Source organism: Paroedura picta, chromosome 1 (genome assembly GCF_049243985.1).
Source record: "Paroedura picta isolate Pp20150507F chromosome 1, Ppicta_v3.0, whole genome shotgun sequence".
NCBI classification, from domain to species: domain Eukaryota; kingdom Metazoa; phylum Chordata; class Lepidosauria; order Squamata; family Gekkonidae; genus Paroedura; species Paroedura picta.
In genome coordinates this window covers 98,699,950-98,723,469 of record NC_135369.1, presented here as the reverse complement: position 1 = coordinate 98,723,469, position 23,520 = coordinate 98,699,950, and the positions used below count along the sequence as shown (strand labels likewise).

General features: G+C 44.1%; 1 protein-coding gene across 11 annotated transcripts in view; it reads right to left on the bottom strand.

The window, feature by feature from the left end:
• SYNE1 (spectrin repeat containing nuclear envelope protein 1) overlaps nt 1-23,520 on the bottom strand; it is a 493,810-nt gene that overhangs the window by 314,879 nt on the left and 155,411 nt on the right. For all 11 annotated transcript variants that reach the window (XM_077349398.1, XM_077349413.1, XM_077349457.1 and 8 more), the window contains 7 exons: nt 22,792-22,932; nt 21,983-22,143; nt 18,276-18,426; nt 14,013-14,240; nt 12,171-12,269; nt 11,388-11,575; nt 11,166-11,289 (listed from right to left, as the gene is read on the bottom strand). In XM_077349398.1, coding sequence (XP_077205513.1) covers nt 11,166-11,289; nt 11,388-11,575; nt 12,171-12,269; nt 14,013-14,240; nt 18,276-18,426; nt 21,983-22,143; nt 22,792-22,932 — 1,092 coding nt within the window. The remainder of the gene's footprint in view (nt 1-11,165; nt 11,290-11,387; nt 11,576-12,170; nt 12,270-14,012; nt 14,241-18,275; nt 18,427-21,982; nt 22,144-22,791; nt 22,933-23,520) is intronic.

The window sequence follows — 23,520 nt, the reverse complement described above, 5'->3', positions numbered from 1 at the left end:
CCGCAACCCACTGCAAACTGTTTGCAGAATGGTGAAAAAGCAGCTGAGCAATGTGAAGCAGACTTCTCCCTGCTGCTCTGCTGTTTCAAGATGTCTTCTGAAGTCTAAAGGGTCTGCAAAGATAGTTTGAAACAGCTGAGCAGTGGGGAGTGCCCTTACCACCACTCAGCTGTTTTTGCAGCTTTCAGAGGAAACAGAAATTTGCTGTATCCATGAACTGTCATGAACTGTTTTAGATGCCTGTGGAGGTTCGTGATGGTAGTCTCATCATAAACCCCTGTTCACAAACTGCAAATTGTGAAATTCATGTTGAATTTGCTTCATGGTTCAGTTCATGCCAATCCCTAGTTTTGAACCCTCCTAACCCAAATACTTAATCCCTGCCACATTCCTTGAGAAAATAAAATAATCAACAAATGGCACAGTGTAATGATAAAAAATTCATTTTCCCTGGATAGTTGATGATGTGTCTTATTACAAATTAAAATATAGGCACATATAGCACTTTGTTTGTCTGTCTATGACCATTTCTGTACTGGGAACTTCACTGCCTGGTTGCCATGCAGTAGCACAAATCTGGAGTGGATGAGGTGCACTGGCCAAATGCTCACCTATGCAGGAAGAGGCAGGGCAACCTGCCCTGGCTCAAAGACCAGCCTGCAGCCCGATGCAAAGCCTCCAGTGTAGAAACAGTCTAAGACTAATATCTCTGGCAAATCACCAGCATCAAAGAAATAAATTTAGGCTACTAGTTTGGATCTGGTCTATCTGTCCAAAATGTCACTCACTAAGACAAATCCAGCCTACCATCCCAATATGGATACTTAAAATGAACCCTATCAAGTGTCTAGTACTGCAGGTTTCTTGGAAATTAAAAAATAGATAAAGCGTTAAACATTGGCAAACTTCAATATACAGATATATTTGCTGGGCAATGACATTTGGTGGAAGTGTGGCTTGTATATATTTGTAACTCATCTTCAAGAATGACAGTGAATGGTGGACATGAATCGTGTCAAGAATCCATGAAGCCCTGGTTTCATCATCCTATCAATACATTAAATCCATGGGTATTTTTTAAATCAATATATTTGGCCTCCCTACTGTAGGCGACATGCACTGAAGTAATTACATGAATGTTGGCCCCCTATGAAAACTCAATTTCATGTGGTCTATGTTCAATTGTTTTAGTAAAGTTATTTGCTTAAAAAAAAAGTTCAATGAGACCTCAAGATGGCGCCATAAAGAAAGCTGGACTTCAGTTCAGCTCTTAAGCCATGCCGAGGGTCAGGGGCTTCTGCACCTGGCTGACCTGAACAGATACGCAAATCTGCTCACCGGTCGCCCCAGGAACCGGGAACGGTGACCTGAGGGTCCTACAGATCCGTAGGGAGAAGCAAGACCTCCCTGGATTAATAGCGGCTTGAGCTCAAGGTCACGATGGCGTCTTTGTCGCAAACAACTTTACAAGCTTGAAACGACCAGCCGACCTCACATTCTTCCCAGACCATCATTTACCAGATCGACAGGAGCAGAAGCTGACAGAAGCTGGAACCTACAACAGTAAGAATTGAAAGCTTTCTGGCTTTTCTCTCTCTTCTCTCACAAGCTCTTCCCTCCCCCCCCCTCAACCAATTTACAAGCGAATTCCTTCTTTCCCCGAGTGAGAGACTCCCAGCTAATTACACCCATTAACCAAACAAAGAGAGTGCTTTGAAGATTTATGGGTGAACGTTCAGTGGGAGAATTTGACTTGATACGGAGATCGACAAACTGATAATTTGGGATCGCTCGTGCTCCCGCGAGACCTCACGAGACTTTCTGTTTATAGTTTGTGACTGCCTAGAACTATGGAAGAATTAACTAAGGCACAGCTTTTCCATTTGTTATGCAAAGGAAACTCAGAGATACTGAAAGCAGTCAATAAGCTGGAAAAGGAAATTCGTGGGACTAAGGGGGAGCTTTTGGATGGAGCCCAAGATCCGGAGAGACCAGCTGATGACGCAGCTCAGCTAACAGTAAATCAAGTGAAACTTCAATGTCTGGAAGTTAATCAACTGGAGGGAGAGAGTGCCAGAGATGCAAAAACCCAAAGTATCTTTAAAGAACCTGGGAAAACAGATTCATGGAAGGAAAGTACCAAAAACCTGGAAGTCTATTCAGAGCAGGAAATGACTTGGATCAGCAAAATAAAAAGAGTCTATTCAAAAGCGACAGCAACTAGGAAGCTATCAGGAGATATTTCTGTGTGACCAGAGGAAGAGATCCAGATTGACAAAGGATTCAGAGCCCCCTCAAAGGCGATTACAAGCAAGAATCAAGCAAGAGATTTCTCTGGCTCTGACAGAAGGACAATCAGAAACACTCTACTATGGAAAAAAATACAATTTCATTTTCTGCGAGCACCTGAAAGATGAGCTGAACAATGGAGTATTCTCCTGGCTTCTTGTGAGAAAAAAAAGCAGTAGCAACCTTTAGGACAGGTCTAATATATGAAGGGAACTGACTTTATATCATTTAAGACAATAATAGAATATATCCTTATAATAGATTATACCCTCCTATGTATCAACAACTACTTTGTTAAGAAAGATGGTAATAACTCCTAGATCAGGATTAATATGCGATGGGAATTGAATATGTATATTAATATGTATGCCAAAAGAGGATGACAAACCATATTTTATAGTAGTAACAGTAGTAATTCTTGGGTCAGGACCAACTTATGAAGGAGACTGACCTAATATCATTTAAGATAATAACAGAATGTATTCCTATAACAGATCTCATATGTATTAATAATCACTTGGCTAAAAACTTCTAGACTAGGAATAATATGTGATGAGAACTAAATATCTATGTTAAAAGAGATGGCAAATTATATCAACTGGTCACTTTTTCTTTACAACTTCTCTGTAAATGCTTTATATAATAATAAACAATAAAATTATTATAAAAAAAAAAAGTTCAATGAATAGGTTTCACCACCATCATGCAATTGACTATCCTATCACAGTAAACAGTGTGGAACTTTTATGTGTGGTATTATGTGTGGTATTCAGCCTATTTGGATGAACAGAGAACTTCAAGAGGAACTAAGAAAGAAAAGGAAAATGTTCAGGAAATGGAGGGAAGGACAGAGCTCTAATAACCTACAGGTTACTAGGCACAGTAGATCAATCATCAGAAAGGCCAAAGCTGAGAGTGAGCTAAGATTGGCCAGGGAAGCCCACTGTAACAAGAAAAGATTTTTCAGTTATGTGAGGAGCAAACGTAAAGGAGGCAATAGGCCCACTGTTGGGTGCGGATGGACAAACTCTAACGGAAGATGCAGAGAAAGCAGAAAGGCTTAGCGCCTATTTTACATCTGTTTTTTTTCCCACAGGTCAAAGGGTTTAGGCACATCTAGAGATGGCAGTACCCAAAGGATAGTGTCAGGGTGGGAGGTTGACATGGATAGAGAGGTTGTCGAGAGGCATTTAGCTGCACTGGATGAGTTCAAATCCCCTGGTCCGGATGAAATGCACCCAAGAGTGCTCAAAGAACTTTCCGGAGAACTTGTAGAACCCTTGTCCATCATCTTCGGGACCTCTTTAAGGACTGGAGATGTCCCGGAGGACTGGAAGAGAGCAAACGTTATTCCGATCTTCAAAAAAGGGAGGAAGGATGACCCGGGAAACTACAGACCAGTAAGTCTGACCTCTGTTGTGGGGAAGATAATGGAGCAGATATTAAAGGGAGCGATCTGCAAACATCTGGAGGACAATTTGGTGATCCAAGGAAGTCAGCATGGATTTGTCTCCAACAGGTCCTGTCAGACCAACCTGGTTTCCTTTTTTGACCAAGTAACAGGTTTGCTGGATCGTGGAAATTCGGTTGATGTTGTTTACTTGGATTTTAGTAAAGCTTTTGATAAGGTTCCCCGTGATGTTCTGATGGATAAATTGAAGGACTGCAATCTGGATTTTCAGATAGTTAGGTGGATAGGGAATTGGTTAGAGAACCGCACTCAAAGAGTCAATGGTGTTTCATCAGACTGGAGGGAGATGAGTAGTGGCATACCTCAGGGCTCGGTGCTCGGCCTGGTACTTTTTAACATATTTATTAATGATCTAGATGAGGGGGTGGAGGGACTACTCATAAAGTTTGCAGATGACACCAAATTGGGAGGACTGGCAAATACTTTGGAAGATAGAGACAGAGTTCAACGAGATCTGAACACAATGGAAAAATGGGAAAATGAGAACAAGATGCAATTTAATAAAGATAAGTGTAAAGTTCTGCATCTGGGTCAGAAAAATGAAACGCATGCCTACTGGATGGGGGATATGCTTCTAGGTGTCGTGGTTCGGTCCTTGGTGGCTTGGGAACCGGACCGAACCCCGCCATCAGAGGCGCCCGCGATCACGGAGGTAGGGCATGGTGATCATAGGCAAGCCGGCAGCTGGGCGCCCCACCCGATCGTTGAGGTGGCAATGGCCGCTAAAGAACCTCAATGTCCCCCTCCACCTTTTGACAAGGGCCCGGAGATGGCCCTTTGTTCCAGGAAAATGGGCCATCAGGAACCCCGGAAAACCTCGCATATGTGCATGAGTCATGATTGTATCAGCATGTTCCCTCCGCAAGTACTGGGTGGGGCAATACAGCCTAAGGAGGTGGGTTTTGTATAAAAGGGAGCTTCCACCTGGAGTTCGGTGGAAGCTCTTACTCCATACCAGCGGACTCCACGTTGCTGAAATAAAGCTTGTTCCTGTTGTATCGTTCACCAGGCCTGGCGTGACGTTTTCTTCAAAGGGGCACCCTGTTTTTTCAGTTAGCAAGCGGGTCCCCGACATCGTAAGAGCTTCCCACCGAACTCCAGGGTCGGCATCGCATCCGAGCGCTTATCGGGACGGATCCAGAGATGGCGTTTTCAAGCAACGGGGCGGTCTCGACCCCCACGAACCCCGGGAACATGAGTTTAATGTCCCCGGGAGATTTCCTCCGAAAATCGGGGGGCCAGGAGCAGCTGTCCGGGACCCCGAGACCCTCGGCAGCGGCGGCCAAGGGAAGGCGCCGGGCCATGGGGTTCCCAAGCACGGCGGGGAGCGCGCCGAGGTCTGGGGGGTTGGCCCCAACCTGGGACACCCAGCTGAGGCAGGCGCTTCGCCCGGTAGGACCTGAGGAATCCCTAGAGGACCTGCGGCGGGCCATGGCGGACTTGGCCAGGCGCTTGCAGGCAGCTGAAGCCCGTGAGCAAGCTCGGGCCGGGCCCGGAGGGACTGGTAATACAACGGCGGAGGGGATCGCGTCAAGTGAGGACGTCTCCAGCGACGAGGACGAGCCCGGCACTGGTGAGCGGGCCCCGGACCCCGACCCGGAGCAGTTTTCAGTCCCGAGTAAGCGAGACGGCCAGCGGAGAGGCGAGACAGCAGAGGATCTCGGGGGAGCGGGTGAGCCGACGGGGCGGCGAGAGCCGGACCAACGCAGGAGCGACGTGCAAGGCAGGGAGCGGCACGACGTCGTTGGGCAAGTTGGTAGCCGGTGGAGCGGAGCAGGACGAGACGGCGGACGCCGAGAATCCCGGATCCGGAGGGGGTCGGACTACTCTCCAAAACGTTCCCCCCCAGAGCTTAAGGCGCGTTTCGACGGGACGCCGGACGACCTCCCGCAGTTCCTCCTCCACGCGCTGACGCATGCCCGGAGGTATGGAGACCGGTATGAGGACTCCGAGGACTTGGTCTGGGGGGTGGCCTCGTGTCTCCAGGGCAAGGCGGGTCAGTGGTACCTAGGATTGGCCGAGCGCGGCGACCCGGCAACTCGGGACCTGCAGGACTTCGTGGTCGCGCTCCGCCGACGATTCCAGGACCCCCAGGCTGAGGACAAGGCAAAGAGTCGGATCAAGGGACTTCGACAGGGTACTAGGGGGGTTATGGACTATATAGACATTTTCCGGAGGGAAGCAGGCAAGGTGTTCTCCTGGAACGAGGAGACCCAAATCGAGTACTTCCGGGAGGGCCTTAACCCGAAGCTCAGGGAATGGGCCGTGATCAAGGGGACGGAAGAAGATCTGTCTACACTGGAGGGGTGGTGTTTTGTGGTCGCCAAGCTGGAAGCCAGCCTGGGTTGGGCCGCCGCACCCCCCCGGGAGGCCAAAGGCGGGTCAGCCGAGGCGCCGAGACCGGGCCCCGACAACTCTCGCCCCAAACGACCCCCGAACCCCGAGCGGGAAAGGAGACGCCGGGAAGGTCTGTGCCTGAAATGCGGGGGGTCAGGACATTTCGCAGCAGCGTGCCAACGGCAAGGGGGGGAGGACCGCGGGCTCTCCCAGGGGGGAGGTGCGACACGCCCCCAGCAGGCACGCCGGGCGGAGGACCTCCGCAACGAACCGGGAAGCGCCCAGGCGACGGGAAACGGCCAGGACCTGCTGTAGACGGCGCCGGGCAGCAGGTCCCGCGGTGCGAGGGAAAACCCCTACAGCATGAGGCGCGACCTCCGAACGTGGTAATTTTAGAGCTCCGGAACCCGGAGAACGGACTAAGTTGGGTGGGGGAGGCTCTTTTGGACTCTGGATGCGACCACAGCATGGTCCACCCCCAGATAGCCCGGGCTTTGGGGCTACCGAAGCGCATTCGGAAGGTTCCCCTGGTTTTCGTCCAGATGGACGGCAGCCCGATTCAGGGGGGACCTTTCGGGGAGGAGGTGGGTCCTATCGCCATCCACATAGGGGACCACCAAGAGCTGCGGTGGCTGATCCAGGTCCCCGTAGCGGGATATCGGGCGGTGTTGGGCTTGGATTGGCTGAAGGAACACAACCCCGTGGTGGACTGGCGGGCGGGGACCCTGAAGTTCGACTTGACGGTGGGTGCACGGCATCGGGTCCCCCACGAGAATTCCAGCCACAAGAGGACGGCGGCGCGTCCCAGGGGAGCGGCGGCGGCGCAGCAGGAGATACCAGAGCCCGAGGTCCCGCCAGAGTACCGAGACCTCGCAGCCGTTTTCAGCGAGCGGGAAGCGGACGAGCTACCCCCACACCGCCGCACGGACTGCGCTATCAACATCCCAGAGGGGGCGGTACTACCCAAAGGGCGCATCTACAAGATGAGTGAGGGTGAGCTCAAGGACCTCCGGGAGTTTTTGGGTAAAAATCTGGCCCGAGGTTTCATCCGGCCCGCTTCCAGTCCCATGGGAGCTCCAGTCTTGTTCGTCCGGAAAAAGGATGGGTCCCGACGGCTGTGCCAGGACTACCGGGGCCTCAACGCCATCGCAGCGGGGAACGCTTACCCCCTCCCGCTGATCCCGGATTTGCTGGCCCGGCTGGGCAAAGGGACTCTGTTCACTAAGCTGGACCTAAGGGAGGCGTACTACCGGGTACGCATCCGGGAGGGGGATGAGTGGAAAACAGCGTTTAACTGTCAATTGGGACAATTCGAATTTAAAGTGATGCCGTTCGGTTTAAGCGGGGCACCTGGGGTTTTCATGAGTCTAATTAATGAGGTGTTGCAGGACCTTCTGTTTCAGGGGGTGGTTGTTTATTTGGATGACGTCCTGATCTACAGCCAAGATCCCCAAGAGCACGTGACCCTGGTGAGGGAGGTGTTAAAGCGCCTGCTGGCAAACCACCTATACGTGAAGCTGGCTAAGTGCGAATTCCACCGTCCCTCCCTGGACTATTTGGGCTACCGCATCTCAGCCCAGGGCATAGCTATGGACCCCGAGAAGGTGCAGGCGGTGCTGGCCTGGGAAAGGCCCCGCACCCGGAAACAGCTACAAAGCTTCCTGGGGTTTGCTAACTTTTTTAGAGGCTTCATCCCCAGATACTCCTCCGTAGTGGCTCCCCTCACGGACTTGCTAGGTACCAAGGGGAGAGGTCCTCGCGCCACGCGGCCCAGCGCAGCGCTCGGCTGGAATGAGAAATCGGAGGCAGCGTTCCTGGCCCTCAAGCAAGCTTTCGCGTCTGAGCCCACGCTACTGCACGTCGACCCAACCCAGCCGATGGTGGTACAAGTCGACGCCAGCGACGCAGCAGCCGGGGCGGTTCTCCTGCAGCGAGACAAGGCGGGACAGCTGAGGCCGGCGGCCTACCTCTCACGAAAATTCGCCGAAACGGAGCGGAACTGGTCTACCTGGGAGAAGGAGGCGTTTGCGATTAAGTTCGCCCTCACCGAATGGCGGCATTGGCTGGAGGAAACAGAGGAGCCGTTCGAGGTCTGGACAGATCACAAGAATCTGGAGGCGCTCCGGCAACCGCGATCCCTGAACGCCAAGCAGATGAGGTGGGCGGAGTTCTTTTCGCGGTACAATTTCAAGCTTGGTCACATCCCCGGCAAAGAGAATTTCCTCGCGGACGCCCTCTCCCGTCTGCCGCATTATGGGGAGGGGTACGCTCCCTGCACCAGGTCCGTGTTTGGTGAGGAGCAGCTGGGACGGGGGGTCGTCACTAGGCGTCGGGCCAGGGAGGAATGGGAGCCCGACCCGGCGACCGCCCCGCTCCGAGACCGCCTAGTGGCAGCCTACGGGACAGAGGAGGAGCTGGCTGAGCTCCGGGACTCTTTGATTTTGGACTCCGGTCTCTGGCGGAGGGGGGAGGCTGTCTACGTCCCGGAAGGGCTACGACGGGAAGCCCTCAGCCTCTGCCACGATGCTAAGACCGCCGGGCACTTCGGTTTCGTAAAATCCTGGAAGTTGGCCCGGCGGCGGTTTTGGTGGCCCAGTCTGCGGCGGGACACAAAAGCTTACGTCAGTGGTTGTCCTGTCTGCCTGACCTGCAAGCCGGGGGTTGGCAAGCCGAAAGGTCTGCTGCACCCGCTCGAGGTCCCGACCCGGCCGTGGTCAGTGATCTCCATGGACTTTATAACTGACTTGCCTCCCAGCAAGGGGAAAACGGTGATCTGGGTGGTGGTAGATCTATTTTCCAAACAGGCCCATTTCATTCCTTGCGCCAGTGTCCCCAGTGCTTCACAGTTGGCTCGGATGTTCCTGGATCACGTGTTCCGACTGCACGGGCTGCCGGACAAGGTGATTTCCGATCGGGGCTCACAATTCGTGTCCCGGTTTTGGCAAGCTTTCCTGCGCCTGTTAGACATCGAGCAAGGGCTGAGCTCCGCTTACCACCCCCAGACGGACGGGCAGACCGAGCGGGTTAATCAAGTACTGGAGCAGTACTTGCGGTGTTTCGGTTCCTATCATCAAGACACCTGGGTGCCCCTGCTCCCCCTGGCCGAGTTCGCGTACAACAACGCAGACCACAGCAGCACGGAGATGTCGCCTTTTGCCGTCGTCTACGGGACAGACCTGAGACACTTCCCGGAGCTTGGAGAGGTCCCCGCCCGGGAATCGGCCGACCTTCGCGAGTGGGGGAAGCGTGCCGGGAGCTGCTGGAAGTCGCTGCAGGAGCAGCTCCACAAAGTCAAGGCAGCGCAGAAAGAGGACGCCGACCGGAAGAGACGACCAGCTGAGGAGATCCGACCGGGGGATCGAGTTTACCTTTCCACCCGGAACCTACGGTTGAATTTGCCCAGCAAGAAGCTAGGCCCTCGGTTTTTGGGGCCTTTCGAGGTCTTGGCCCCGATCAACGAAGTTTCGGTCAAGCTCAAGCTCCCCAAGAACCTCCGGCACATCCATCCCGTCTTTCACGTGAGCCTTCTAAAAAAAACTCCGGACGGTGACGTTTGGCACCCCGTGTTTTCCCCGCCAGCGCCCGAGGTCCTGCCGGGGGGGGAGCACCACGAGGTGGCGGATATCCTGGACTCTAGACTCCACAGGGGGAAGTTGCAGTACCTCGTGGAATGGAAGGACTTCGCTTTGGGGGACCGGGAATGGGTCTGGGCAGCGGACGTCTTTGCGCCCCGACTCACTGAACGTTTCCACAAGCGGTATCCTGGCCGTCCCGGGGGGTTGGAGAATGGACCTTTGGGGGGGCAGAATGTCGTGGTTCGGTCCTTGGTGGCTTGGGAACCGGACCGAACCCCGCCATCAGAGGCGCCCGCGATCACGGAGGTAGGGCATGGTGATCATAGGCAAGCCGGCAGCTGGGCGCCCCACCCGATCGTTGAGGTGGCAATGGCCGCTAAAGAACCTCAATGTCCCCCTCCACCTTTTGACAAGGGCCCGGAGATGGCCCTTTGTTCCAGGAAAATGGGCCATCAGGAACCCCGGAAAACCTCGCATATGTGCATGAGTCATGATTGTATCAGCATGTTCCCTCCGCAAGTACTGGGTGGGGCAATACAGCCTAAGGAGGTGGGTTTTGTATAAAAGGGAGCTTCCACCTGGAGTTCGGTGGAAGCTCTTACTCCATACCAGCGGACTCCACGTTGCTGAAATAAAGCTTGTTCCTGTTGTATCGTTCACCAGGCCTGGCGTGACGTTTTCTTCAAAGGGGCACCCTGTTTTTTCAGTTAGCAAGCGGGTCCCCGACACTAGGTAACACTGTGTGTGAACGAGACCTTGGGGTACTTGTGGATTGTAAACTAAACATGAGCAGGCACTGTGATGCAGCGGTAAAAAAGGTGAATGCCATTTTGGGCTGTATCAACAGGGGCATCACATCAAAATCACAAGATGTCATAGTCTCATGGTATACAGCACTGGTCAGACCACACTTGGAGTACTGTGTGCAGTTCTGGAGGCCTCTCTTCAAGAAGGACGTAGATAAAATTGAAAGGGTACAGAGGAGAGCGATGAAGATGATCTGGGGCCAAGGGACCAAGCCCTATGAAGATAGGTTGAGGGACTTGGGAATGTTCAGCCTGGAGAAAAGGAGGTTGAGAGGGGACATGATAGCCCTCTTTAAGTATTTGAAAGGTTGTAACTTGGAGGAGGGCAGGATGCTGTTCCCATTGGCTGCAGAGGACAGGATACACAGTAATGGGTTTAAACTACAAGTACAACGATATAGGCTAGATATCAGGAAAACAATTTTCACAGTCAGAGTAATTCAGCAGTGGAATAGGCTTCCTAAGGAGGTGGTGAACTCCCTCTCACTGGCAGTCTTCAAGCAAAGGTTGGATACACACTTTTCTTGGTTGCTTTAGGATGCTTAGGGCTGATCCTGCATTGAGCAGGGGGTTGGACTAGATGGCCTGTATGGCCCCTTCCAACTCTATGATTCTATGATTATTATTTTAAGTAACAAAAATCTTTAAAAATACAGAAGCATTTTACTTGTCAAGTCAAAAACTTACTCGGAGTAGCTGTAGTTCACTTTCTAACTTGACTCTGTCGGCAGAAATGTATTTTTCAGATGATCTGGCAGCAACCCTACACCTGTCTAGCCAAGTTAGGAAGGTAGAAAGATCTTTCTCCTGTCTAGAAGAATAACGAAAAATGTTATTAGTTCATTTTTTTAAAATGGATTAAGTCTACAATCATTTCTCAAACTAAGTAGCATACAATGAATTACTCACCTTTGCCACTGTGCTAGTAGAGCCTCTAGTGAGGCTAGTCTATCCTTAACTTGGCTCATAGCCTTCTCATGTCGTTGCTGTAGTATTAAAACATCCTGAACTGCTTTTTCTTTGTTTGTAATTTTGCGACCAACAGATGACAATGAGGCCAATCTTTGTCTCATTTTTTCCAGGGCCTGAGAGAGATCCTGTTTAATTTTGGAGCAGTAAATAGAATACAATTATGATCCACATTCCCAACCATGCCCATCATGTGGTCCTACGTCTTGTCAGAAAGAATGGGATGAGTAATGGAACTGCAAATGCAGCGAATTCAGACAGCACATAAATATAACTAGAGCATGTAGGCCAAGACACTCTGAAAGCCTATAGTGTGCACAGAAATGGCACCCACATAGTGGAACACCATCTGCAGTGATACCTACCATGATCCCATGTGGACCATTTCTGTTGGCAGGTAAAGGCATTTTTTTTTAAATATAGCAAATCAGGTGAAGGGCAAAAGGATTTTCAATAGAGTCAATGTTTTATGCAACAGAGCACATTTTAGTTTTATCTTCTGGAGTTTTGTTCACATTTTATTGTTCTTTTAGTGGCTCTAGCACTTTGCAACTTAATCTAAATACTTCTTAAGCAGAAGATAACACAAAATTTTTATGTTAAGAATTATGTTTTATTTTATAGCTGCTTCAGGCAGGTTTGCTAGAATGGGGGCATATATATTCTCTAAATAAATAAATGTTGAACGTGTAGCAGTGGGGCAAACCTTTAATCTGTTCTTACCATATGAAATTGGAGAGCCTTGTAAGTTTCTGCTGATGATGAACATATAATATCTGTCTCTGCCAGTTTGTTTTCGTACCTATATAGATCCTGTTGAGTCTAAACCAATGAGATAAATGAAAACAAAGATGTTTAACAACTTTCCTGTAATTTTGATATGGTACTCCTTCTGCATTTTGGGAACTAATTTTATGTAGCATAAGTCTTATATATATAAATTGAAATAGAATTCTATTTTATAGTTTCTTATATGACTCTGTGATTTTTTTTTGTTTTTAGTTCCGCTCTTAAATCCAAACATTAAAATAATTCCAATTATTCCAGTCCTATGACATATAAGTCTGAACCCCTCACAGTTCTAAAAGCATTGCAGTGATTGATTTGTATGTATATACACATATGTACATGGGGTAATATGCAATCTAATTCCATGTAGTTTTATTTTAATGCAAGTGTAATTATTCTTATGACATTATAAAAAAAACTGAAAGTGAAGGGAGAAGTATAAAATGTTGAGGAAAGAAAAAGAGAGGAGAAAGTAAGTTGGGTATCGTTGGGGAGGGGAGAGACAGACAGGTAGGCAGAAGAAGCTGCAGGGAGACCTGAGTGAGGAGAGCAGAAGAAACTGGATAGACAGGATATTGAAAAAGAGAAGCGGGCTCATAACAGCAAAACTGACATTGAATGTGCAGAATTTTTTAAAAAAATGCTGTTTAACCTGTACTGCCAAAAGTATTGACATAAAGTGGAAGCAATTTGAAGTTGAATTTTTTTGCAGTTGTTACAGCTAATAATAAATTGTTTTCTTTAAAAAATATTGCTAACTATCCATTAGTTCAATGTTTAGATTCCCTGCTCCTCCTCCACATGCAACCAACTGGGTGACCTTGGGCTCACCACAGCACTGATAAAGCTCTTCTGACTGAGCAGTAATATCAGGGCTCTCTCAGCCTCACCCACCTCACAGGGTGTCTGTTGTGGGGAGAGGAAAGGGAAGGTGAATGTAAGCTGCTTTGAGATTCCTCCTGGCACAGAAAAGTGGCATATAACAACCAACTCTTCTTCTTCTTCCTCTAACAATGGCCAGAGGAATCAAGCAAGCTAATTGGAGAGAGGGGAATGTGGTACATGTGGTACAGAGCGCACTCTGCAGCCTCCTGCCAGCTCTGTCAAGGTTCTGAGGCAAGGTTATAGTTGGACATGACTGTTAGGACAAACTTGGGGCAAAAAGGGCTGGCGCAGCCTGTCCAACCCTCTGTTCTCATTCCCATTGGCAGCCCTGCTGACCTCCTCTCCCTGCGGTGGTCAGGGGCAGACTGTCAGCCATGTCACTTGGTTGCCCTGGAACTCTGGTCTGTCCTGGTGAGGGCCCAATCAGAAGGCACTTCGTGCCTTCCGATTGGCCTCTCCGCTTGTCAGTCCGGGGCCAAGGGGCCAATCCAGGAGTATTGATCCCGGACTCAGCCCACCCCAACCCTTCTTACTGTTTTATTAAGAGGGACAGATAAGTCCATTGACTTTAATGATCTTAAAATGGAATAAGTCTCCATAATTTCACATTGTCACTCTCAGACATAGGCACAGGTGGCATCCTTTCTGTTAAAAAAAAAAAACTTATTAGGATGAATAATAGAAATACACAGTGACATTAGTCCCAAATTGGAAGTGTAGTTATGAATTAATTTTAGTTTAATTTTATTCACAGCAGAGCTCTCTGAACAAACAGTAAATACCTTCATTCAAGCTTCAGTAGAAAACATGGTATTTTAATTGCTGTCTATTCTGGAGATAGTTAACTGTCACCTTCTACTGAGTAGCCTAGAAAGATTTCAGAAAGTCTACCTTTGAGAGGTTTTCCTCATAGTTTTGCTGTAATGATGCTTTCCCTGCCATTGTCACTTCTAGATGCTGTGCACGATCTGTGAGCTCTTCCCAGTATCTTCTGATTTGTGTCAGCTTGGCTTTTATATGTGCTGATTCTCCAGAGGTGAGATATTGAAAAAACGATGGGGTATCCTCTTCAAGACTTGGGATTTCATTTTTCTTGCCATCTATTTCCTTAATAATAACCTATAATGTAAAGCAATTAGGATATAACTTCAGTTTGGTTATGAACCATACATTTTTCCAGAAGTCTCTCTCACACATGCACCCAATATATGGAAAAACTGTAAAGCATTCCAAATGGAATTCTCCTGCTTGGAGGATTAGCACATGCAGTGACTCATTTCGCAGGTAGGGCTACATTATATTACAAATCTCTCTCTCTCTCTCTCTCTCGGCAGTGCAATACCATTGTTTAACCAGTTTAATATGCTAGTAACAATAAAAATTGTAATGTAACTAATTTGCTATTATGAAATACTCTATTTTAACTGTGTATAATAAATGAGCAAAATAATAAAACAGTGATTATTTTCTTGAAAGTGTGGCAAATCACCCACTTGAGATTTTTGTTTGTAAAATTATAATATGCTATTTTTTATTTTCAATATTATTGTGCTCAGAAAGGCACTGTTTGCCACTAGAACCAATATCAGTCACGTAGAGATTATGCAGATTTTACACCCACACTATTCATCTCACGTGTGCCAATTAGCTAGGTGTGTAGGTGGATTACTGAGAACAGAATCTTTTGAGACTGCCATCCGCCAGCTGTTATTGTGGCAAATAGTATTGTCTGGTGTTGACTTATGTCAACCTAATGTAAAACTAACATAAAATTTATGTCAAGCTAATGTAAAATCACACTGTCTCATCCTTGAAGTTAGAAGCAACACATTATGGTTTTCTCAGGCTTAGAAACAGGTATACAAAGTATACACATTCATAAAATTCATAAAGACATTAGTGTAAGGATGTGGTCTGAACATTGTTTCAGTGAGCCCTACACGGAAAACAACAAGCATGTGAGTCAATGAATGGAAACAGTCCGAAGATATATATATAATATATATAATATATATATTAGTCTTGTTGCACTATGTCCAAACCATTTATTAATTTATTAAAAAACATTCTGAAAAGAGAAATGCAATCAATTTCCAGTTTAAAGAAGCAATTCTCTTTTTCATGGGACTGTGAAATGGTTTGTTCTTAAAATAATTAAAATTCAATTAAATCTCATATTTAATCAATCTGATTTTGGATTTACAGTAGAACAAAACATTTTAATATACACACCTATTTTTACCTATTGTTTTTGACTCCTCTCCCCCACCCCCTGCTTTTTAGTTTTTTTGTGGGTGAAACTGATATAATCTCACAGCATGCAACTGTTTCCAGTTGAAAATATACAAAGACAATTGCTGCTATCCCTTCTGGTAAATAAAAAGTTAAAATGTAGTCCCAGTGTATATAGATAACCTATATCACAGTTTATCAAAATCTCTGCTTTATTCTATAATGATGATGATAGTATTGAGGCTGCTCTAAGATGATTAAAATCTCTGGAAGCATGGGAGCTGGCCCTTGCCTGTTTGTGTGTTCTATTTATTTTAAAGAGAAAAATACACTGAAAACCTGTGCTTGTCCTGCAGAATGGATACAGTATGCTTATATTTTATGTTTTGTCCAAAGTTCAAAATATCTAAGGAAAACTGATCTTAAGGTACAGAAAAATCAGGGTGTCAATGTAGAGGACTGGGGTGTGGGAATGTATGCTTCAATATCCCCTAGTGATAGTCTGTATTCTTGAAGGCCAAATTATTCTTTCACATAATGGTCCAAGGCAAGAAGTAGGGCAAGGCAACACTTTCACAGATAGACTCTGTACTTTATTATTTAAGTTTATTCACTGCCACTCCCAGACCAGCCAGGGATACTACCAGGGAAGGATGGGGTATAAATTTATTTATTTTATTCTCATCAAACTAAAAATGATTTATATGCCCATCCCTCTGAGCAATTCATGATACAAGGCTTAGGATGCTTATATGTTTGGTTACACTTCAGCAATCAAGCCTGTTGAACTCAGTGGTAAAGTGCTGCAGTCACTATACAGGATTGCTCTGTGTATAGCAGCTGGAAACAACTCACAGAACCGGAAAGGACTGAGATTGATTAAAGTCATTCTTCTAGCTATGGCAGGATCCTTTCCATGTTAATCTTTCCTTTTAAGGAAAGATTTTATATCTTTTATAAGGAAAGATTTTAATCTTTTAAGGTAGGATCCTTTCCTACCTTAAACAGGGGTAGTCAAACTGCGGCCTTCCAGACGTCCATGCACTACAGTTCCCATGAGCCCCTGCCAGTGAATGCTCATGGTTACCTGCCCACCTACAGTGGCCCCAGTTTCATGCCCAAGTGATCCTGATATTTTTATTTAATATTATTATTTTATATGAAATCTGTTATATCATTGTCATGTAAAACAATACATGCTATAATAAAAATTAGGGGAAACTGGAGAACAATGCATGCTGCCTTGAAGTCCCTGGAGGGAGGGCAGGATACATTTGTGACAGATAGACAGAAATTGCTGCTGCTTCAAGAGTAAATTCAGAGAGTATCTTACCCTACTGCAATTCAGATATAAATCTCCTGATTAATTTAATATTATAGAAGTTATACTACTTTTCTACCCCAGTACCCAGGATATGCCCTGACCTGGATAGATGCAGCTAGCCTGATCTTGAAATCTAAGCAGGGTTGGCCCTGGTTAGTATGTGGAAGGAAGGAATACGAAACTATGCAGAGGAAGGCAATGGCAAACCGACTCTGTTATTCTCTTGCCTTGAAAATCTTATGCAGTTGCTATAGATCAGCTCCAACTTGAAGGCCAAATTCCCTCCCCACCCAAATCCAACAACAACCCAACCCTCAGGATATCAAAATTAATGATGATTATATAACCATAATGTTGTATGATTTTCAGAAATTCTATTAAAAGTATAACCTTCCTTGTATCTCGAAACAGGATAGTTTTAAAAATATCTTTTGATGTCTTTGTTTACAATAAAAATATAGCAAGAAGCCTATGTCTTGGCTGAAATCCTATGCAATGTATGAAGACTTCATACCAAATGACTATAAAGAAACGTAAAAGGGCATTTACTGAGTCCAATACTGCTGGCTTGAAATTGAATGCAAATATGTTTAATGCAGAAGTTTGGTGTTTTCATCCATGGTCATGTGTGCCCTAATCTAGCAGAAGTGAACCTCTCTAGACCAGCTATCATGTATGTCACAGTGCACAGGAGGAAAAAAACCCTCCATATCTACCTCCCAAAAGTACAGAAGCAGTAATCCTGCATGCTTCACTGTTACTTTGATAGCCCTGATCAAGTGGCTGAGGTTGGATGGGTATAGTAAACTCTTTCATATGAACAGGTAATCATTGTTGAATGATCTAACAGTATAGGCCATTGGCTTGGTGGAGGAGCTGTTCGCATATAATGAGCATACACCTTTCTGCCTTACCTGAGCCTCTTGAGACTGAGGTCAAAGACTTTGAAAATGAGTGCATGTGTTTGTAACAGAATAATGAAGCAATAAACAATAATACTGGGGAATAATTCTTCTTTTCATGCAAGAAACTCTTGTGTATCTGAGGTTTATTAATGAACAAGGAAGAAATGGAATCTACGATATGAAAGAAGTCCAAATATGTAACAAAGGGGTATGAATGTAGAAGCTACTGAGCATAGTAGTTTCTTTATTATTTCAGCATTATTGAGAAATAAGATACACAAATAGTATTATCTATCATACTGAAATAAAATACTACTAGCTGCCATACATGTTACAATATAAAACATTCTACACCCTGTGAAAACATACCATGAGGATATTTTGCAGGCCAGGTATTTTAATTGAAAATTTATTCACTGTGATATATGTTCTGTGATATATGTTCATATTGGATAACATGGATGTATAGGGGGAAACTGCACGTTAAAAATAAGGAAAGCAATAATAATATACATTTTTTTCAGCTCCTGCAAAACCTTCCATTTTGGTATCTTTGCCTCAAAGTGTGACATATTTATACATTGTTGGAGACTGAGTTAAATGCCTGTTCCTCTCCTCTATGGCTTTCTAACAAAGAAAAGGAAAACAAAATAAAACACTGTTTTAATGCTAAATATAATGTGAACCAATCACCTTCATTTGGTTGATTTGCATATCCAAGGAAGACGATGATGATTCCAAGTTATCCAGTTCTTTTTCTTTTTCAGTGATCCAGATGGACAAAGCTTCAAATTTTTTGCCAAAATGATCCCACTTGTTTTTCACCATTTCCATGGTTTTAATACTAAAATCAACCATATTTAGTAGAAAAAAATAAACAGTCCGTTACTGTATAACTGTGCCCATCTTCTTACATTAATTAATGAATTAATTAATGAAAATTAAATATTGTGTCATTTTAAAAACTGTATTTTCCAGTGTCTGTTTCCACGTTTACCAGAATTTTGTTACAGCATATTATGGCTCTATCCTTCTATTACTCCAGCACTATTGAAGCTGATTGGTTACTTATCAGCTAAGGTTGTGGCATCATTTAACAAATGAGCAATGCTGATGTAGGAAGTAGCCTTATCCTACATGTCCTCTGAGGAGTAATTAGAGCAAGATAGGCAGAGGCCAGATTGCAGCATCTTGTAACCAGCAGAGGTAATATAACAGTGCATTAATAACTTAATTTTAATTCCAAATGATGTTAGCCATTTCAGATACAGTGCTAAGCCATTAAATTCAATTCAAGTTTTGTCAACGAATTCAGAGATTTGGTCTCTAAATTATGTGACAGCTGGCCATGAAACCAGGACAAAATGTAGAAAAATGATCAAGAGTTAATCACATAATCAAGTTAATCACATTGGTGATTAACTGTGTTTGTACTGTGGGGATACTCAACCTATGAAATGAATAAAGACAGGGCAATGTGCTACAATAATTAAAGCCAGCCTAATTGTTATTTGTAATTCAAACTGTGCATATTCTGTTTATGTATAGAATTGTAGAACATGCAGCAGTTCAGTTACAGGCAAGAGATGGACCTTTTGCTCCCAGCTTCTTGTCTCTTCCATGTCACTGTTATTCTATAATCCATTTCCCTATAGCCTCACACTTCCTCAGACCTTCATGCATTTGCTTTATCCTACATATCATTTGTCATTTCCCCCCTATTCCTTCCCCCTTTCTATGTGACATTCTTGGTTATGAACTACCCTGTAGTCAGATAAGAATATCTTTATTGGCATACAAATGCCCCTGTATTATTGTGTTCATGGCCACAAGTATGTTGGAAGAGGATGCAGTGTTATACAGCAAACAGTGCATTGAAGAGGGCATAAAATCCATTGATAGTTAGAATATTTTGGTTTGAACTCATAGCTGTTTTCCATATCAAAGTCAACCTCATCCCATTCCAAAGCAGGATGTCAGTCTTTCTGATGCAAATGTTGAGGCTACAACGAATGAATGCACAATGTGAACCATATAACTATATGTACAAACCATTTCTGTGTTTAAGTATGTAGCTGACAAATTTATTCAGTTGATTAAATATGCATGCATATTTTGCAGTTTAATTGTGATTTTCTGTACCTAATTAACAGAAACTACTTTACATCTAAATTAAAATCTGTTCAAAAAAGGTCACTGGTGGAAGACACTGGATGAGGAAGAGAATTTTTCTACATCTGGTAAAGAAAAAAAATGGCTGTTATTTATATAATGGCAATCATAGTCATCCAATAAAACAGTATATCCTATGATAATCTCAGGTGAGAACTGTTTGTAAAGAATAAAGCCACCACTATTTTTCCAGGATTAATATTACGGGCAAAATAGTCATACTGAAACATAACTTTTCTCCAAAAATTGTTAAAAATCAAATCACATATTAGGTAACAACATTAGAAAATGTTACACATTTTCTCAGGAAAAACATTTACGTATATAATGAAAATCCAAACAATGATCAGGACAATCCTTATTACATAGATATGTTTTTAATCACTGTGTGAAATTTGTTGTCAGTCTGCTATGATCCAGGGGAAAGAGACCAAGGAAACTGAGACCAGGGAGAACCCGGCATAACTCTCTGCTCAGGCATAAAATCATATTACTTACTTAGAGCAAGTTCCAGCCTCAGGTTCATATCCATAAAGTGGGAATATTTATATTAAACCTCATAGAAGTGTTGTGAAGATAAAACTTTTAATTAAAGTACTTTTTACACTGTAGTCCATTTTGCACAATTAGGTTTGATCTGCATGTGATACCAACAGTGCATGAATCTGGAGAGTATACATAGAAACAGGCACCACTCTCACGGATGTTTCCTAGGGTTGCTACACTTCCTCTGCAATGTGATTGGGCCCAAGGAGCTACAACTTTATGCATCAAGATTCTACACTGTATAAGGCATCTTCTACATGAATGAACCTGGAAATAATATACTTTGGAGATTAAACAGCTAGAATTGAGCCCATTAGCACCTTAAATACCAAATACAAGATTTTCAGGGTATCAATTCATTTTTTAGATAGGAGTTGCAGTGCAGGTTTCTGATATCCCAGTCAGAAGGTGGAAGGGCATTGCAAAGAAGGAACTCAAGATGCAGAGATACAATATGTATTATTTGATTAGAGCAGAGGGGAAATGTTTGGGAAATGAGCATCTGTAGTGAGATAAAAATCCTATTTCCCTAGTCAGAAGAAGTTTTGTGACTATTACTGATTCCTGACCTGATCCCAACAAAGCAGCATGTAATTAGATAAATGTATGACAATTTTTGATAGCAGTAAAAAATATAAACTCTGACACAATTGTACTAACACAAGCCTTTTGAAAATGTTATCGGTTTTCTTAGAACCCTCTGATCCAAATTCTGTTGAGTCTAATATCTAATTTACATGTTATTTCTAAAACCTTTTAATTAGCCTCATGTGATTGCCTATCGAGAAAAGTATGACCACAATGTAGGACCCTCACAGTGGTGATTTTATCTATGGATGGTGTTTATGGAAATAACATTACAAACGGCCCCTGAAATTTCTGTAATTTTGTCTGCCATCTAAGATACAATAACATCAATCATATTCATGTCGCTGGGAGCAAACATTATCAAAGCTCTTCTTCCAAAATAATTTTTTGAGGGGAAAATTCAGTTCTATCCTGCAAAATACGATAAATATTTCTCCCCAAATTTGTATATCTCTTCATATCATATATTCTAATAAAGCATGGACTATATACTTTAGAATTTTAAATAGCAGCAACATTGTAAAGTGAACTGGGAAATAATTCCAATGAGAGAAGGCACATTTTGAAGTTCTGGTGCACAGAGCAGAAAAAATGTCAATAAAATACTTTGCAGAGTAGATGGAGATATTTTCTAAAAACTCTAGGCACTTTGGGACATGGCAGTATTAATTTATCTGAGTCTGAGTGGAATCATCTAAAGTGTACTAATAAGACTTTAGCTATCTGTCCAATTAATAGTGCTCATCTGTGTTAAAGTTAAAGGGCTTACATACATATAATTGGATTCAAGATTGCAGCCTAATATGGCAATTCTAAGGACACTTATGTGGAAGTTAAGCTCCACTTAAATAAATGAGAATTTATTTCCAAGGGTAAACAGGTTGGGATTGTCACTATTTTCTAGATTTGTGGGCTATAATTGTTGGATTCCCATCAATACTTTAACCACAACCACACTATCTGTATAACATGGTAATTTCTGGTTTATTAATTACTCTTTATGATAAACTAGAGTTTACAAAGTTATTGACTAAACAATGGATTTTAATAGAACAACATCAGGGAGGAAATACTATGACTTTTTAAGAACATACTCTTCTTCAGTGGTAGCTTCCACTTTTTTAACTTGTTCCTGGATAGACTTGGCTTGTTGCTGAAGGGTTTGCTTGCTCTTTGCACCAAGCTGTATGGCAAAAGACTTCTTGACAAGATTCTCAGCTTCCATCGCCATAGCTACTGTCTGCTTGGAAAGCTCCTGTAAAAGTGTGCAGTTTGAGGGGAAAAAATGCTTGATCAAAGTTCCCACAAATAATTTATCATTGACTGAGAATTAGATTTATTGCATAAAAATATAAAAGCAAATCTTAACTAGATTTATAAAATTAAGGGTTCAAATATCTCTCATCAATTTCCCTAAGGCACTGATCATGGTCTTAAATACTTAAGGCATAATTCAGCCCTTCTATCAGTGCAGCATCCACATATGGAAGATTCACACAGCCTAAATGCAGACCTGTTTTCTACCTTCCTCTTACCTCATCATATGAATGATGTAAGACAAGCGCAAGCAGGGTGACTGGAAATGAGAGTAACGTAATTTATACTAAGAACAGAGGGGCAGGATGTGAAGATGCCAGGTTCATTACCATTCCCACCGTTTATAATGACCTGATGCATCTCCTACATATACTAACAAGAAAGGGAGGAAACCAATGTTCTGTTGAATCCACTGGAATCCTCCATGCTTGGATGCAAAGCTCCTAAAAGCTTGTATATCTATTTTATTTATTTATTTTGAAAATTACTATACCCTTTATTTGCCCAAGGCAAACATAAGGAAAAAAATAAAAAATGTTTTCTGTTAAGTACCCCACATATTTTCAGCACCATGTAACATACATACTTTCGTTCTTTCCAGTTCTGATGACAAACTCTCTAAGCTGCTGAAATTTAAGATGCGTTCTAGTGCAGAGCTCGCTTGACTGAGGTACTTGACAACAGTTTCTTTGTCCCTTTCAAACTGCTCCCATGTGTTTATGGTGATCTAGAAGAAAGAAAATAGAGAAAAACAGTATGGCTGATAATTACTGATATAATATAAAACAAAAGACAAGATTAAGAAACGTGCGATATATCTACTAACCAAAGAACACAAGTTCTGTGGACCTGTTATGGCTATACATGAGTGACCCTGTCTTTCCTAATTCTTAAAGCTAGCCACGCAAATTTTGCTACTTTGCTAGTTAACAAATTATCTGTATCTGATAACAATATCTGCAGGCAATGCTTTCTCAGGTCGTGAGGGCATTCTATAAGTATTGGTACTAATGCACCTGTGCGAATATGATTATACAGCTTGCACTCAAATAAGATGTGTTCTGTGTTCTCTACTTGACCCTCATTGCAGATACAGAGTCGATCCTTGAGAGGGAGTCCATCAAATTTCCCACTCAAGTAAGCAGAGGGTAGGGCATTGTGATGAAGGAGGGTAAAGGATCTCTTGTGCTCAGGGTTTACCACTTTTCTTAGATATTGCATCTGGGTGTTCCTGTTTAGGAGATCTTTCCTAAAGAGTGGGTCCTGGATATTGTTGAGATCATGTTGCCTCTCTACTTCTATCACTCTTGTCTTA